General features: G+C 40.5%; 2 protein-coding genes across 3 annotated transcripts in view; both read left to right on the forward strand.

The window, feature by feature from the left end:
* The window catches only part of LOC309353599 (C-C chemokine receptor type 5-like), a 113,747-nt gene that overhangs the window by 22,746 nt on the left and 73,537 nt on the right, over positions 1-17,464 (forward strand). The window lies entirely within an intron of this gene.
* The window catches only part of TOPBP1 (DNA topoisomerase II binding protein 1), a 32,540-nt gene that overhangs the window by 1,067 nt on the left and 14,009 nt on the right, over positions 1-17,464 (forward strand). For both annotated transcript variants that reach the window (XM_081882909.1, XM_081882910.1), the window contains exons 2-16: positions 1,250-1,337; positions 1,814-1,948; positions 2,845-2,988; positions 3,745-3,926; positions 4,494-4,687; positions 6,266-6,445; positions 8,019-8,188; positions 8,679-8,845; positions 10,227-10,459; positions 11,442-11,746; positions 12,460-12,632; positions 13,126-13,337; positions 14,178-14,467; positions 14,685-14,858; positions 16,014-16,123. In XM_081882909.1, the coding sequence (XP_081739035.1) occupies positions 1,257-1,337; positions 1,814-1,948; positions 2,845-2,988; positions 3,745-3,926; positions 4,494-4,687; positions 6,266-6,445; positions 8,019-8,188; positions 8,679-8,845; positions 10,227-10,459; positions 11,442-11,746; positions 12,460-12,632; positions 13,126-13,337; positions 14,178-14,467; positions 14,685-14,858; positions 16,014-16,123 (2,750 nt within the window). In that variant the 5' untranslated portion in view covers positions 1,250-1,256. The remainder of the gene's footprint in view (positions 1-1,249; positions 1,338-1,813; positions 1,949-2,844; positions 2,989-3,744; positions 3,927-4,493; positions 4,688-6,265; positions 6,446-8,018; positions 8,189-8,678; positions 8,846-10,226; positions 10,460-11,441; positions 11,747-12,459; positions 12,633-13,125; positions 13,338-14,177; positions 14,468-14,684; positions 14,859-16,013; positions 16,124-17,464) is intronic.

Raw genomic sequence — 17,464 nt, forward strand, 5'->3', positions numbered from 1 at the left:
TAACCAAGAGATGCATTTTAAATAAAAGCACACATTCTACTCATGTAAAAACACGATGATTCCCGGACCGTCCGCAGCCCGGATTTAGAAAGTGATTGGGCTGGATCTGGCACCCAGGCCTTAGTTTGCCTACCCATGTTCTTATCTCTGCTTAGCTTGGAACCAGCTGGTACCTAGAGCAGTGGTTCCCAACCTTTTTTTGGCCATGCCCCACCTAAGCATCTCTAAAATCCTGATGCCCCCGCTCCTGTCACATATAATACTTACTACAGTATTCAAAGGGGACGCGGGTGGCGCTGTGGGTTAAACCACAGAGCCTAGGACTTGCCGATCAGAAGGTTGGCGGTTCGAATCCCCGCGACGGGATGAGCTCCCGTTGCTCAGTCCCTGTTCCTGCCAACCTAGCAGTTCGAAAGCACGTCAACGTGCAAGTAGATAAATAGGTACCGTTCCGGCGGGAAGGTAAACGGCGTTTCCGTGCGCTGCTCTGGTTCACCAGAAGCGGCTTAGTCATGCTGGCCACATGATTCGGAAGCTGTACGCCGGCTCCCTCGGCCAATAAAGCGAGATGAGCATCGCAACTCCAGAGTCGGCCATGACTGGCCATTAACCTGGTCTAAACAAGCTTCCAAATTGCTCCCCCCCCCTTGGGAACCATGGGCCTCGACATAAGATTATGCCTAAGATACACCTGGCCATTGTTTGTGCTTGCCTGTGGGGTTTGGAGCCAACAGCAGCCTCCTGTTTTCTTTCCTCAATGTATGGCAGAGTTAGTGGACAGGTGTCGTCAAGCACCTGGCCTTCAGCAGCAGTTCCACCTGAAGGGGGATTGTTGGGAAGTTGCAACATCCTTGCCTTGCCTGCCACATCAGGCTACATTGGGGCGCAAGCCTGGGCAATAAGTGTGCCTACATCCTGAACTGCCCAGACAACAAACAAGTGCGGGCTGTATATTCTCATAAAGTATTTTATGAATAACTGATAGGAATATAAATGAAGAGAACTAATCAGGAGTAGTCCCCCTTAGTAAGGTAGACATTGTGATTTTCGTCAAATGGGTTGTTACTGTATTTTAAAGTAAGCAGAAAACAGGTGCTTCCTAACAGCCAATGTAGTTTGGTAAAAATTGGTCTGTACCATAGTATCCGCATGCATAGGTTTCCACTAGCAACTGATTTTCCCACTAATCTGGTCATCATAGTTTTCCTTTCTAAATAAAGCTAAATCTGCTTTCCTATTTCTTCATTAGTTGAACAATGAAAAATAGCAAGGAACCATATTTTGTGAAGTTTATAAAGTCTGCAGAAAACTCAGAATTTTTCCTTCAGGCTCTTGAGGTAAGCTTATTTAGTATGTGGAGTTGGTCTGTGAATGTAATGTGATCAATGAATATCATTTTATATGTATTTTAAATATTAAGGTTTGTGTGTTGAAAAAGTAAATAGCAATTTTATGGTTTATCTCACTGTAAACAAAGCACAAATTGTAGTCAAGTTTTGCTTTATGACTTGTCTCTTGTAGTTTGTCTGGAGAACGTAAACAACAAGCCCTGGTTCAGATGTAATTCTAAGCTAAACTATGGTTTAGTGCAGCAGCTGCAATTTTCTCTCTGAGAACCTAGATGTTTGTAGTAGGCTATGGTTTGGCTTACAGTTATTTATGAACTGGCCCAATATTTTGAATTGAATGTGAAGATGTTTTTAGTAAGTATCACCAAGTACAGGCATATGTCAGTGCAACCACCGTTTATATTCAAAGAAACTGTTTGCAAATCTACAGAATACTTGCCTACTGCTTTTGTTATATTTTGCAGTCCATCAAAGAATTTCAGTCAGAAGAATCTCTCCAGATTCTTGAAAATACAGCTGCACTGAGGATACAAGAGAATGACAAATCCCTTTATATTTGTGATCAGTTCAATGGCATTGTTTTTAATCACCTTCAGAAGGTTTGTGTTTTATTTACATAGTGACTTTGTTAATGCAGTATCTTGATAAATTCTAAAAGAATTAAAATCTGTTCATGTAATTAACACACACACTAATGTTATCGGGTGGGGAGGGAAGTGGATGTAGATGTATCTCACTTCTGTTTTTAATTATTTCATGGAGAGCAGATTTATGTGACTATTTCTGTATGTTCCTGTGGGAATCAAGTGTAGACTAGCACAGTGTTCTGCATGATGTTGTTAGACTCCAGCTCCCATCATCCTCTGCCAGCTTAGCCAGTGGTCAGGGATGATGGGAGTTGGAGTCCACCAACATCTGAGGACCCAACATTGAAGAACACTGGACTAGCAGAACCTAATTGGATACTGGGGGTTTAAATGGGATGAAGAATAGATGGTTTATATGTCATTATTTGCCTTCTGAAATGATCCAGTGTCATCTGATTGACACTGTATATTGTTAGTATTGCAAAATATGTATTGACACACAATCATAGATTTGTAGAGTTGGAAGTCACCCTAAGGATCATCTAGTCCAAACCCCTGCAATGCAGGAATATGCAGCTGTCTCATTTGGGGATCAATCCTGCAACCTTGGCAACAAACTCGTCTGACCCCCTCCTTTGGCAATCCTCACAGAACTCTAGCCCAATGGTTGCCATTAATCTGATTTTAATTGATTTTATAATGAAATGATTTTAGAATGTTGTATCATTTTAATGTTGTTAGCCACTCTGAGCCTGGCTTCGGGTGGGGAGGGCAGGATATAAATAAAATTTTATTATTATTTGATCTTTTTTTTAGGCGTGCCATGTGTATTGGGAATGTGGGAGAACAGTTTTTCTAAGGGAAAAGTTCCTATTTACCGTCTTGTTTTGTCTTATCTCTTGTTTCAGCTTGGTTGCAGAATTGTTGGACCACAAGTAGTTGTCTACTGTATGCAGAACCAGCGATGTGTGCCAAGGGCCGACCATCCAGTATTTAATATGACAATGGCTGATGTAACTGTATCCTGTACAAGCCTTCAAAAAGAAACTAGGGTAATTCTTTTTTATTGGTGTGTTTTGAAGAGTTGGGTGTTCATCTTATTGTAAGCATCTAGTCATAACCAGGAGTCAAATTGTCTTTCGATATGTCACCATTTCAGCTAAATAGATAGATTTGCCATAGATGCTTTGAAATCAAGATCAGAAGGGCCAAAACTCTTCAGTGCAGCAAAAACATTACCTTGCTTAAAACATCATTGATAAATGTCTAATTTTGTAAACCACATCAATTTTATACCTTAAGAAAATATATTCCATTGCCCTTCTCTTTGATTTAGGAATGCTTAATATGTAACACAAATCTGTTCTTTGCTAATTTATACATATTAATAGTACTTGTGCTTTTCTTTTGACAGTGGGGAAACTTTGTCAGACATTTTAAGATTATCGTGAATCTTCCCTGTCTTTTTCCGCAGTCTGAAAATACCTACTTTGAGTCTGTTATTTTATGTATTTATTGAAACATTTATGTACCACCTTTCATCCAATCTGGATTTAAGGATGTTGTTCAACAAAAATGTGCATCACAGACATGTTTTTTATTTTTATTTTTGCTTTTCCTTGAATCATCTTAAGTCTGCCAGTATTGTCTACTAAATGCGCTGTGCACACCTGACACTATTTCAGCTGTACTTCTGTTAGCTTTATGATACCATATTATTGTTTTTGTTTATAGTGTTTTGCTAATCCTCATTTGATTTCCTTTGTCTTGGTTTATTTTCATTTGCTGCTGTTTTTTCTCTTTCGTAGGAAGAGGTCCACAAGTATGTGCAGATGATGGGCGGCCGTGTATATAGAGATCTTAATGTGTCAGTAACACATCTTATAGCTGGAGAAGTTGGAAGCAAGAAATATTTAGTCGCTGCTAACTTTAAAAAACCCATTTTGCTTCCCTCTTGGGTAAAAGCATTGTGGGATAAATCCCAACATAGGTAAGACTACATTCATGCAATTAGAAAAGTACCTGTAATACTACTTGCAGTGTTTGAAACTCCCATTGTTCTGGGTGCATTTTGTGACAGGGAATTTCATTAGCGCAAGCCGTTTCTGAGCTCTGGGCGCATAAGATTTCATATTAAAACTGCAGAGTGGAAGGAAAGGAGGACCTTTTTCTGCCTCCCCACTTCCAGCTACTCTCTGAAGGTTGGAGAAGAAATCATCTTAAGAATATTAGAGGGGTGAGCAGTGGAAGGACTAGGCCATGTGAAAAATTCTGAGCTATGGTACGGTATTCTCCAAATAGTAATTTAAACTTATATGTTAGTGATCATGTTGCAAAGTGCAAGCTTCACACCACTGACATAAAAAAGACATACTGTATTGTTCTTTACTTGGATTTATAGGAGAAGGTTTAAACACCTAAGAATGATGATATATCCTTGACTCTGTTGCATAGCCATTAAATTCTGTACTGGCTTTACTTACTCACGCACAACTCTGTTTTTCTGCTAATGAAGAGAAATGGCAAGACATACTTTTATTGCTCTTGTTCCCAACAGGATGCTTAGATATACAGACATCAATATGGGAGACTACCTATGCCCTTTGTTTCTTGGTTGTACAATCTGTGTGACTGGTTTAAGCAGTGCAGACAGAAAAGCAGTCCAGCGTATTACTATTGAGAATGGTGGTCAGTATACAGGGCAACTTAAGATGAATGAATGTACCCATCTTATTGTTCAAGAACCAAAAGGTAATTTATTAAAAAAAATTAAAATGTATTTGTTGAGTTCAGGAGGATCCTTGTATTTGTGTAAAATAATTTGGTTTCACAACTTGAATGCAGACAGGACTTCTACTGTAGTTTTAATTTGACATGCTGCAAAACATGTCAAGTAGCAAGCTATTTATGCTGCCATCTATGGTGTGCTGTCTGACAAATCAATGAACAGAGTCCTCATGGCAACAAAAATGCCACGCAATCTATTGTTCACAAGCACTTCCAGCATTCCTTTCCTTCCCTTCTCCTTCCTCTCCATGGAGACTGGGAGTGAGCCTCTTCCGTTTTCACTCCGTATAGAGAAGAATTTTCAGTATCAAGGGTTAGGGAATATCTCACATAAACGGAAGGAAATTGTTTCTCTTTTCCCAAAGGAAGGACACTAAAAAAACCCCACTGAACTACTTCATTACTTTGGAAAAATGGAAAATACTTTTTCAAGTACTCTCCCAAGCAACCATTTTCTTCCCTCTGCACTCTGTGTTAGGGGTAGATACCCCTTTTGAAGTTGAGGACCACATTATCTTGGAGGGAAAACAGTTGTGGGCACATACTGCTGGTGCATGAGCCCAGAGCTGCAGTGAGTAGGACCAAACTTGGAAAGGAGATGGAGCACAACTTCACTCTCTTTACCATATCTCTCATCTCCTTCATGTGTTCATTTTCTCTCTCCCCACTCTATACACAAGCATGCAACCTCATTCATCGTCCATTCATTTCACCACCATTATTGGCAAGTACATAGAGGGATGCCAGAGGGCAAACAGGTAAGAAGGGCCTTATTGCCCATGGACTGAAGGCTGCCCACCTATCGTATCACTAACTGGACTGAATTTGGCCAAATTTAGAACAGCTTTTTCCAGAAAAATATATAAAATCTGCATATGGTTTGGCCAGAGAGTGTACAGTGGTACCTCAGATTACAGATGCTTCAGGTTACAGACTCCGCTAACCCAGAAATAGTAACTTGGGTTAAGAAATTTGCTTCAGGATGAGAACAGAAATCATGCGGCGGCAGTGGGAGGCCCCGTTAGCTAAAGTAGTGCTTCAGGTTAAGAACGAACCTCCAGAACGAATTAAGTTCTTAACCCGAGGTACCACTGTAATAGAATCAGGCATATGTATATCTTTGAGTAACAGCAGCGTGCTAGATTGAAAACAATAAATGAAGGCTGCCATGTATTTGCGCGTTTGGACATAGGTTCTATTGAAACTGAGAAATATCATCTGGATGCAAATTGACTGTGTTAAAATCACAGTTGCTCATTAAAAAAAAGAGTTGTTTTCTGCTAGCTGTGTTTTATTTCCTGCATAGCCAAAATGGTTAACCAACATTTAAATAGTTGCGGTTTGACTGCAATGCTTTGTTTCTTCAGGTTTTCTCTTGAGGCTGTATTTAAATCTTGGGTGCTGTATCGCCCCAAACAGAAATTAAGAAACAAAAGTTTGCTATTTTTTTAAAAGATGCTAGAATATCTGTCCCTGTATATTTATCTGAGGAATTTATTTTAATATTAACTTGAACTGTATTTGTTTTTGTACTTGGGAAAGGGCAGAAATATGAATGCGCAAGAAGGTGGAATGTCCACTGCATTTCAGTCCAGTGGTTTTTTGACAGCATTGAGAAGGGATTTTGCCAGGATGAATCCATGTATACAGTTGACCTTAAAGCAAAGCAAGAAAGTGCACCAAGCACATCAACCCCTACTAGCCTAACTTGCAAGCCCGATAGTAAGTATTAAGTTCTGTAATGTGTTAACTTCTCTATGAACAGAAAAATTAGAAACCTTTATATTATTATGATTTGATTTATCACTTTTAATGTCTATTTTTGCCGACTTTTTGGCTCATAAACTTTGACAACCTTTTACTAGTCTAGGGTGTGTGTGTTTTTTTGGAGGGGGGGATGTTTGGAGCCCAAGGCAAGAGCATCCTTGTTGAGTTTTTCAAGTAGGCTTGCAAAAAAATGTTGTTTAAGGATCCAGCCATGGCTTCCCTGAGCCTGTTGGTATCTCTCTGCTGTGTATGGCCGGTGTTGTTTGGGCTTTATAATAATCCACACTTTGAGAATGAGCTTGCTGTTAGTATGCAGGATGAGTACAGTATCCTGCCATAGTCTTGCCATAGTTCCATGGAGAAAACAAGGCCTGTGGTTGTTAGTAAACTGAGGATTAAATGCATGCAGAGTACTGATTCAGTAGTAAAAATCCCTTGTATTGTGTTCATTGGGCTATACTTGCCAGTAAGTGTGCTAGGATTGCAACCTTAAGTGTTAAAATAATTCTTCCATATATTGTTTTTGTTCCATATTTAAATCCCTGTATGAAATACTGTATGGAATCCTTAAAATATATTTAGAATAATAGAATCATGGAGTTGTAGAGTTGGAAGGGACCACAAGGGTCATCTAGTCCAACCCCCTGCAATGCAGGAATCTTTTGCCCAATGTGGGACTTGAACCCACAACCCTGAGATTGAGAGTCCCATGCTCTTCCAACTGAGCTATCCTAGCTTGAAAAACAAGAATTCCCTTAAATTTCTTGTCACTTCTTTCTTTGGTCCACATTCCCTCCTTAAGGACAGAAGAAAATTCATAACTTAGGAAATAATTATTTTGAGTAATCTGTCTTCTTGGAGGGACCCTGAATAAACCTTATGTAATGGTTATATGGCATTACTCGTGCGTAGGTTGCCGCCACTCCTGGCTAGGTTGCCTGGTTAAACCTTTTCCTGGCTGGACAGCCCTTCACTTCGTGGCTGTTTCAGTCGCTAGCAGAATCCGTCAGTGGGCGTTTCTTGAACTTCTTCCAGCAAATAAGTTCTTTGACGCCAAGTCTACGCCTACTTTCCCTGCGCGGAAGTCTTCTGCGTAGGGTGGGTGTGGGTAGCGGAGGACCTGTGCTCTCCCCGCTGGTCTCCGGCAAGGAGTCCTGGAGCCCCCTCGCCGATTCCCCCATCTGCCCCCCTTTATCCCTGGTGTTACGCTGATTTCCTTCCCCAGCTGATGAGCTCCCTCTCTCCCTGCTGGGCCCTTCTCCGGCATCACTTGGGAGCCTTGCCTCCACCTCTGGCTCCGATGTCAGTTCCCTGACGCCTTAGGAAGCAGAAAGTGAGTTCTGTCTGTATACGATAGCAGACCCCTATATTCAGTGTGATAGAACTGAGCTAGTAGTTAATAAATGGTAAAATAAATAATAACCTTGGCATTTTACCCTTTTTTCTTATACCAAAATAAAAGGTAGTAGATATAACATTTTCCCGAAATAACTCTTAACTTTTGTCTCTATCTGTATTTTATTCAAAGGTCGAACACTCTCAGATGTCAGCCACATTTCAAATATTAATTTAAGCAGTGTTAATGAAACTTCTTGTAATTCTACTATGAATAGCAGGCTGGATCCCTCTTCAGATGACCTGAACAGCTTGGATACAAGTTCTTTGCAAGCACCTGAAGATTTACTAGATGGATGCAGAGTATGTCTAACTGTGCATGTGCATATTACCCAAGTAATAAATGTTGTTGGTGATGGTACTGATGATGAGAATGCAGACATTTGGACACCTCAAACTATATAGTTTGTGAGTTTTGCTGAGCAGAAGTAGGTATTAAATTCATGAGTGACTTGCTTGGGAGCATTGCTGTCCTAAAGTCAGGACAGGCAGCTAAAGGTATTAAGATGATCTCCTAGGACACCACTCACATAGTTTAGCTGCTTCCTTTGTAGTTTTCCTTGTAATGGAATTAAACGCAGTCAAGATTAATTGTCTTCATGCATCTGGTTACTAATAATTGTAAAAGTTGACAATCAGTAGGAGACATAGGTACAGGAAGTGATGTGTACTGAACAGTGACTTACAGATTTAGTAGTGGAAGCTGCTGGAGAGAATTTAAAATAAAGCTCCGACTGAATTTGGAGTTTCAATGTGCCAGTAAACCATGATTTTTCTCTACCCTTTCTTGTAGATTTACCTTTGTGGCTTTAGTGGCAGAAAATTAGATAAGATGAGAAAGCTTATTAACTCCGGAGGTGGTGTTCGTTTTAATCAACTCAATGAAGATGTGACACATGTCATTGTGGGTGACTATGATGATGATGAACTTAAACTGTTTTTGAAGAAGACCACACAGAGGTACTGATAATAACATGTCTTGTAGTGTAATCCTAAAGGGACATGGGTAGTTTTGTGGTTTAAACCACTGAGCCTCTTGGGCTTTATAATCCAAAGGTCAGCGGTTTTAATCCATGCAAAAGGTTGAGCTCCCATTGCTCTTTCCCAGCTTCTGTCAACCTATCAGTTTGAAAGCACGCCAGTGTGAGTAGATAAATAGGTACCGCTGTGGCGGGAAGGTAAATTGCATTTCTGTGTGTTCTGGCACTCGTCACAGTGTTCCGTTGTGCCAGAAGCAGTTTAGTCATGCTAGCCGCATGACCCAGAAAGCTGTCTGTGGACAAATGCTGGCTGCTTCGGCCTGAAGCGAGATGAACATCCATAGTCACCTTTGACTGGACTTAACTGTCCAGGGGTCCTTTACCTTTACCTTTTCTTAGTGTAATCCTATACATATCTATAGGGACATGGGTGGTGCTGTGCTCTAAACCACTGAGCCTCTTGGGCTTGGCTATCAGAAGGTCAGTGGTTTGAATCCCCGTGATGGGGTGAGCTCCCGTTGCTTGGTGCCAACTCCTGTCAACCTAGCAGTTCGAAAGCACTCCAGAAAGTTCAAGTAGATAAATAGATATCGCTCTGGTGGAAAGATAAACGGCGTTTCTGTGCACTGCTCTGGTTTCGGTGTTCCGTTGCGCCAGAAGCAGCTTAGTCAATGTGCCTACATGACCTGGAAAAAGCTGTCTGCTGACAAACGCCAGCTCCCTTGACCTGTAAAGCGAGATGAGTGCCGTAACCCCAGAGTCGTCTGTGACTGAACTTAACTGTCAGGGGTCCTTTATCTTTACCTTTTATACATATCTACTCAAAAGTAAGTCCTGTTGTATTCTCTGGAATATACTCCCAGGTAATGGGTATAGGATGGGAGCCTTAACTTCTGCCAGCATATGGCCCTTATATTAAAGTATTTATAACAATAAATTGTCTCCCCATTGCATATCCTTCTGTGTGCAATGATTCACATTTTGAAGTGTGTATTTCAGTGTAAATTACTGAAAAGTTTTTAGAGAGTTAAATGAAAGTGATTGTATTACGGGCTTTATTCTCTGTAACAGTGCTCCTCTCCAAAGAAGTAAATGTAAGCACTCTGATTTCACTTGAACATACAGGGACAGAAACATGGATTGTGACTGCAGATCATGTATTACACACCTTTTCCCAAGATAACAATTCTTTATTCTTACAGTATCAAAGGGTGTGTTTTGGACACATCTCTGTGTGTCACTTCTTTCTATTTTAAAAATTCTCCCTGTCTGTGCTTCATTGCAGCAATGTAAAATATGGTTGCTCCTTTATGGAAGCCTATAGCCTCCTGCCCATAGTAACTTAATTTTTTGTCTTATAGGCCATATATTGTGACAGCAAAATGGTTGTTGGAATGCTTTAGAAAAGGTTATTTACTACCTGAGGATCAGTACACTTCGGCAAACTACCAGCCACTTGACAGTCCAGTTTTAGAGCAGCCTATCTTTCCAAAAAGAAGCAGTCTTTCAAAGAAAGAAGTTGTGAGAACAGTGCAGGCTCCAGAAGCAGACGAAGCTCTACTGTCTCAGTATTCAGCTAATGAGTCCACAGTAGGTAAGATTGCTACGCAATGTAGCCTCTTCTCTTTGTCCCACTGTTGCCTCTTCTCCTTGTTCCAGTATCCCCATCTATCTCCAGCTCCCTTATGTTGACCTCCCTCACTATTCCTCCAGAACATCACAATTTATCTTACCCTTAGAGCCTGTGTAAAATTTCCCAGATTTTCCATCTCTAGTTGGCCTGTTTCTTTTCATTTGCCACTGCATTCCTTTGGCTTTCTGCCACCTCTGTTAATTGTTCTCTGAGGACTTGCTTTTCAATCATCTCCCTATTTTGCCTCCCTTCCCTCAGTCACCCTGATTCTTAGGAAAACTAAGTGGCAAATATAGCCCATCTTGTGGAACCTCTTCATATTTTTCATTTAAAAACATGCATTTTGCTTCTAAAATGTGGGGCATGATTTCCTTGGTGCTACTTCGGCTGCTACACAATCACATTTTTTAATAAAAAAAACTGGGGCTTACTAAAGAGTTCAGCATTTGCTCTTTTAAAAAAATTAGTTTTTATTAAAGATTTTCTTGTGCTACAAAACAGACAAATAAGCAGAGGAAAGTACAGTTGGGGGGGAGGGAGGGAGAGAGATGGGGGCTGCTGTTCTTTCATTCTACACAAGTGGGGCTATATCAGCATCATGTGGATAGGTCCTTTGTTTATATATATTGACATTGCGAGAGGTTAGGGGGGGTCCAGAACTTGGTTGGTTGTGTTCAGTTGGTTACAGTGTGGCTTGTTTGTATGTTGGAGGGGCGTAAGTCTTGACGTCAGTATTTGCTGAAATGAAAGACAGTTGTGTGGAAGAAGTGCTTGGTGGATTGCAATAATTAAAGAAGGTAACTTCTTGAATGTGTAAAGAAGTGATAGGACTCCAATTCAACATCTCTTCAGCCTAGTAACTTGGAGAACGTTTTCTCATTTTCACGGTCAACACATCTTCACTTTAATATTTGTTTTGAAGCAACATTTTCCCCTCTTCCAGTTGATGCCAATAACTACAGTGATATTGATCACACTGCCTTACGAGAAGAGAAAGAGTTCAGTGCCAGCCATGGTTCCTTGGCAGACACTTCTACAGTCATTGAAGGAGCCTTGTTCAACAGAAAGAGGTTCATCCTTCTGGGTTTTGGTAAAGAGGATGAATCCTGCATGAGGCCTCTGATTGAAGAGAATGGTGGGAAGGTTCTGCCTCAACAAAGTAAAGCTATTGCTGACTATGCTGTGGTTCCTCTACTTGGCTACAACGTGGAATCAACTGTAGGAGACGTGGTTACAAATACATGGCTGGTAAGTGTAAGTCATAGGATAATACATGGAATGTGCACAAAAATAAGGTTGTCAGTAAAGAAAAATGTTGCTGCTAACTTTAAATTTGCACTGAGGGATGGCATATGCCAAAATAATATGTGCGCGCGCGCTCTCTCTCTCTCTCTCTCTCTCTCTCTCTCACACACACACACACACACACACACACACACATACACACACAGAGAGAGAGAACCTCACTAAATTAGGAATCTTAAATATGTATTTTATGTGTTTGTTCTAATTATCCCTGTTCCAATCACAAAAATCTTGTACTGCAGATATTTGATCTGCCCACATTCATAAACTGAACCCAGAGACTCACTGGAAGACGGTTAACAAATGTCATCCAGCAATTGCTACAGTTAATTGCTTGATACATCTGAATAAAGCAGATGAATTGTGGTGCCAAATATTATGACAATTACAAAACAATAAATAGTAGCTTTATGTACTGAACCATAGTTTAATTTCCCAGTTGCGTTAAACAACTAGACAGCTACCAAATAAATATGTGTAACAGCATTACTACAGTCCCAGAAATTTGGATATAGAGTGTATTGCACTGTCTCCCAAGATGGATGGATTCCAGCAACATTGTATATAGAGTACAGTGGCTTGTTGTCTCAGAACTTCTGTATTGTAGTTGAAAGAACGTCTAGGTTATTGGTTAATCTTTATTTCCTCATCTTTAGGTGACGTGTGTGGAACAGCAGTCCCTATTAGATCCCCAATCGAGTCCACTTTTCACACCTGTGCCAGTGAAGGAAGGAAACACTCCGTTACAACAATGTGTATTGTCTTTCAGTCAGTTTAATGGGGCAGAAAGAGATTCTTTAATATATTTGGCACATTTGCTTGGGGCAAGGTATGTAGTTATGTTTTTATTTTTTTTTGTTAATTTTGTACAATCAAGTTGTAATGTTTCACCTCCGAAATATCAAAAGGGTAAGAATCTGTTGCTCAGAGCCATGGCCCACCACAATTTTATACATCTATAAATACAGAATACGTACAAAAATACAGAACAGTTTAACATATTTCATCAAACAACACACCTAAAAAGGAACAAAAAAAGCAAGACTTTCCCTCTGATACAAGAGGGACGCAACCCTCCCCATAAATTAATTCATAGATTTTGGAGAGAGGAGAAAACGTGTAAGTTTTTTTAAAAAAATAAATCAACTCAGCGATGGAAATTGCTGTTGAAATGTACTTACTGTAATTTATCACTTTAAATCACTGTGTTTGTCTTAAGGAGGCGAGCATATTGTGAGCATATATGAAGTAGCGTTCAGATCTTATTGTAAGGTTAATGTAGTGTGGCTTGGTATGGAAATGTCGCCTGGCTTTGATTACAGAGTGCAAGAATTCTTTGTGAGAAAAGCCAACCCAAGGAAAGGAATGCTTGTCAGCACCCACCTGGTGGTGAAAGAGCCGGAAGGTTCGAAGTATGAAGCAGCCAAGAAGTGGAACCTTCCTGCTGTTACCATGGCTTGGCTGCTGGAGTCTGCAAGGACAGGAAAGAAGCCTGACGACAGCAAGTTCCTGATTGACAATGTAGACACTGAAGGTTGGTTCATTTGAAGCTTTGTAGGTGTGTTCAGTAGCATGATTGCGTAAGGCAGACGTATTCTGTGCATACTAATCCTGAGCATCTACTGGCAGCATATTGATATGTGAAATGCTATGAGTGATCCAACATTAGTCACTCTTGGGAGCAGAGCCATTGAAATCAATGGACCTAAGTTATTTATGTGGCCCTAGACTCCATTCTTGGAGCTGTTCAGTATTGAGACTGTAAGATTTTAAGAGTGATTTTTTATGAGCTTAGAACTTTTACATGGTGCTTCCTAATCTATGCAATATGGATTCCTTGTTTCAATAAATAAAATATTTAAAATGATGAATATGAGTTGCAATTTGACTCTGCTCACTTGGATAAATTATCTGTGTGCCCCCCCCCCCCCGCAAACCCCTGGCTAACCAGGGCAAACATATAAGTGACCACTCATCACCCTAATTTCCACACAGCCCTCACTATAAGCGGAATTCCTTTCCCCTCCCTCCACCCCCCCCCACGTCTTGGTAGCATAGGTGCTGAATTGCACAGTCCTTCACAGTTATAAGACACAACCAGAAAAGGCCTAGAATGTTCACTTCCATCTGTGAAAGCAGAAAAGCAGTGTTAGCATTGGTCTTCTGCTGGTAGGTCAGGACCCACTATTGGTTCAGATCTTTACCAAAGATGGGTTGTAGCATCATCCCTAGCACCATACAAAAGCTGAAAAATGTGTTAGCTAAAAGAACCTAATTAGATGCTCTATTACAAAAACTGTATTCAAAAGAAATAAGTAAAAAAATAATGATGGTGCTTTAATTTTATTTTTATTTTTTACTCAACAAAAACAAGTGTGTTTCACAAATCATCCAGCTGAGGCAGAGGTGGATTCTGCATCTCCAAATACACGTGACCATCCCAGCAGTCTCCTTGAAATTGGGAGAAGAACAGCTGTGACACCTCTGGATATGAATCGGTTCCAGAGTAAAGCTTTCCAGAGGGTTGTCTCACATCATATTGGTAACAAGCCAAGCCCTTCTCAAGCGGGGAAACCAGTACAGAAGGAACCATCCCTGCATCTTGACACACCATCTAAATTTTTATCTAAAGACAAGCTGTTCAAACCTTCTTTTGATGTAAAGGTAAAATACCTTGCAAATCTCTTGCAAAGCCTCCCTCCTTTATCCCCTTCCTTTCTATTCCCAGTTTATTTATTAGATGACGACTATGATTATGATTGAATTAGAAGGAATGTGTAAACTACCTTTAATAACTTGTAAAACATTTTTATCGCACGAACATCCCTTTGAGCAGAGAACCTATGCACAGTTAAATGAGTGCGTTTTAATTGCTTTTCAGGATGCGCTAGCAGCTTTGGAAACTCCAGGGAGCTCCGATCCACGAAAAAGGAAACTGAGTACTCCTCTTTCAGAAGTCATTGGCAGGAACTTAAAAGTGGCTTTGGCAAACAGCACTCGGCAAGCAGCTGCTCTCACTGCAAGCCCTCCGTTGAAAGTCGCAACTCAGCAAGTGGTAGGCTTGGGTTTTAGATTGATTGGGCATATATAGCATAAATTGGGTACAGAAAGATTGGTTAAATGCAGCAGAATTCAAATTGCATTTGGAAGTAAGCATGGCTCAGTGGGGGGAGGAGGGATGTGACCATGGTTGTGTATCAACTGGAAGAAGTGAAATTACACACTTTGGTTCTAATCTGCAAACCAGCCATGGGCTCCGCCTGTACTTCCTGAACATGTAGATGACCAGTGTTGTCTCATTTGACATTGCCAATCACTTGTTATCAATAGGCAGTGGAAGGGGTCACCTCAATTCACTCCCACCCCACCCCACCCCAAATCCTTTAACCCGCTCACATGTCCTTTTAAGATCAGTGGAAACAGTTGGTCTTGGCAAGTATCAATCACCCTCCATTCCAGCCTGATAATTGCCACCTGCCCAGGTTTTAACTTGTCTGAATTAATTTTAAGATGTATTGTAATTGATTTCTGTTTTTATGCATATTGTGTTGTTTTTATAATGTTAGCTGCTCTGAGCTTGGCCTTGGCTGGAGAGGGCAGGATACAAAATATATATATATTATTATTATTATAATTATTAACAAATAATCAGTGCTGTCATAACTGGCACTACATTTCTAGAGATACCTTCATGAATTTGGTATTGCTGAACTATTGCATTGAAGGAGAAAGGAAGGAGAATAACTTTTCTTTCATTACATTACAAACAAAGTGAATTCACCCTTGAAAATGTGACCCTGAACTAGTAAAGGTAAAGGTACCCCTGCCCATACGGGCCAGTCTTGACAGACTCTGGGGTTGTGCGCTCATCTCACTTAAGAGGCCGGGAGCCAGCGCTGTCCGCAGACACTTCCGGGTCACGTGGCCAGTGTGACATCGCTGCTTTGGCGAGCCAGCACCAGCGCAGCACATGGAAACGCCGTTTACCTTCCCGCTATAAAGCGGTCCCTATTTATCTACTTGCACTTAGGGGTGCTTTCGAACTGCTAGGTGGGTAGGAGCAGGGACCTAAAGATGGGAGCTCACCCCGCCATGGGGATTCAAACCGCCAACCATACGATTGGCAAGTCCTAGGCACTGAGGTTTTACCCACAGCGCCATCCTGTCCCATGACCCTGAACTACATTTCTGCTAATTCTACTTTGAACAGGAAGAGGAGCCAAAGCCTCTAGCTGATGTTGTCATATGTGTGAGTAAGAAGCTCAGTAAAAAGCAGAGCGAGCTGAATGCCATTGCTGCTTCCCTTGGAGCAGATTACAGGTACGTGCAGTTAACAGAATTCTTCACTGATAAGACTTTGACATCTAGCTCTTGAAATTATTATAGTGATTCAAGTGCCTGAAATTTTCTAGTTGCTATACAAAGATAAAAAGCAGTAATGGTCCTGCCCTCAGGTTTACAGTCTAGTACACATAATTCAAAAAGGAAAATGGAGGGAGGAATTTGAGGGTAAGGCAATTTATTTCACTGGTCTGGTTCACAAGTCACACTGAACCATAGGTAAAATAAATTGTGGTTTTATGTGAATGAACAGTATGCTGGTGCATATTCCTCACCCCTGCTGCACTGGTGGAAAAACAGCCATTATCTGCTTGTGTCATCCGAACCTTGGACTCATGGTTTGTTTCTAAACAAACCATGAGCAGAAGCTAAGGAAGAAGGAAACCTATAACTAGATCTAGGTTGAATAGAGATCTCAGATTTACTGTATCTGAATGAAAATGGAGTATGATTTGGAACTCCGTAAAGAACTCTTCACTGAGCCTATCAATACAGAAAGCTCAGTATATACTATTATGGTGATATCTGACACTTGCTAGACTTAATAAAATTCACGTAGATGCATGTTTCTGGTGTTGGAAGCCTTCAGCTATAAATGCCAATTTCTTACATATGTGGTCGGAATGCCAGATGACGTGACTTTTAGAGACAAATAATTGGTGTTACATGGCTATGATTGGGATTAAGCTCTATGCTGATTTAATGGATAGGGCCTGATGTGTCAAAGAATATGAAATCTCTAATAACAAATTTATTATTCTCAAAAAAAGTGGGTGTATAAATGGAAAAACCCACAAGCTCCATCTAGATGGGAATGATAAGAGATGGACAAATTAATAGATATGATGCATATGAGAAGCATTCAGCATTCAGAATACTATATTTGTTGATAAGTGGCTGTGTCTTGTAAGTTATTGGAATAAATGCAATGGAAGCTTGAGACTTTCTGTGATTGTTTTGTGTAACTTGCAGACCATAAATCTATCCTGTAACTCATTTGAGAACCTATTTTCTAAAAGATTGAATAAATAAATTAATTAAATTTGTTCCAGTTTTTGAATGTAACACAGTGAATAACCATGGGAAGGGCCATTGTTCACTGGTACAGCATCTACTTTGCATACAGAAGGTCCCAGGTTCAGGCTCTGGCATTGGCTGGAAATATCTTCTGCCTGAACCCTGGAGTGCCGTAAAATGTGACTTTTCAGTTTGAATTACCAGATGGACATTTATTTTATGTTCCTGAAAAATATATCATGGTCTCGAAGGACGGTTTTAAATCACCATATTTGTCGACTGATTGATTCTTTAAAAAAAACA

This window comes from Podarcis melisellensis (assembly GCF_964234715.1).
Source record: "Podarcis melisellensis genome assembly, chromosome: 12".
NCBI classification, from domain to species: domain Eukaryota; kingdom Metazoa; phylum Chordata; class Lepidosauria; order Squamata; family Lacertidae; genus Podarcis; species Podarcis melisellensis.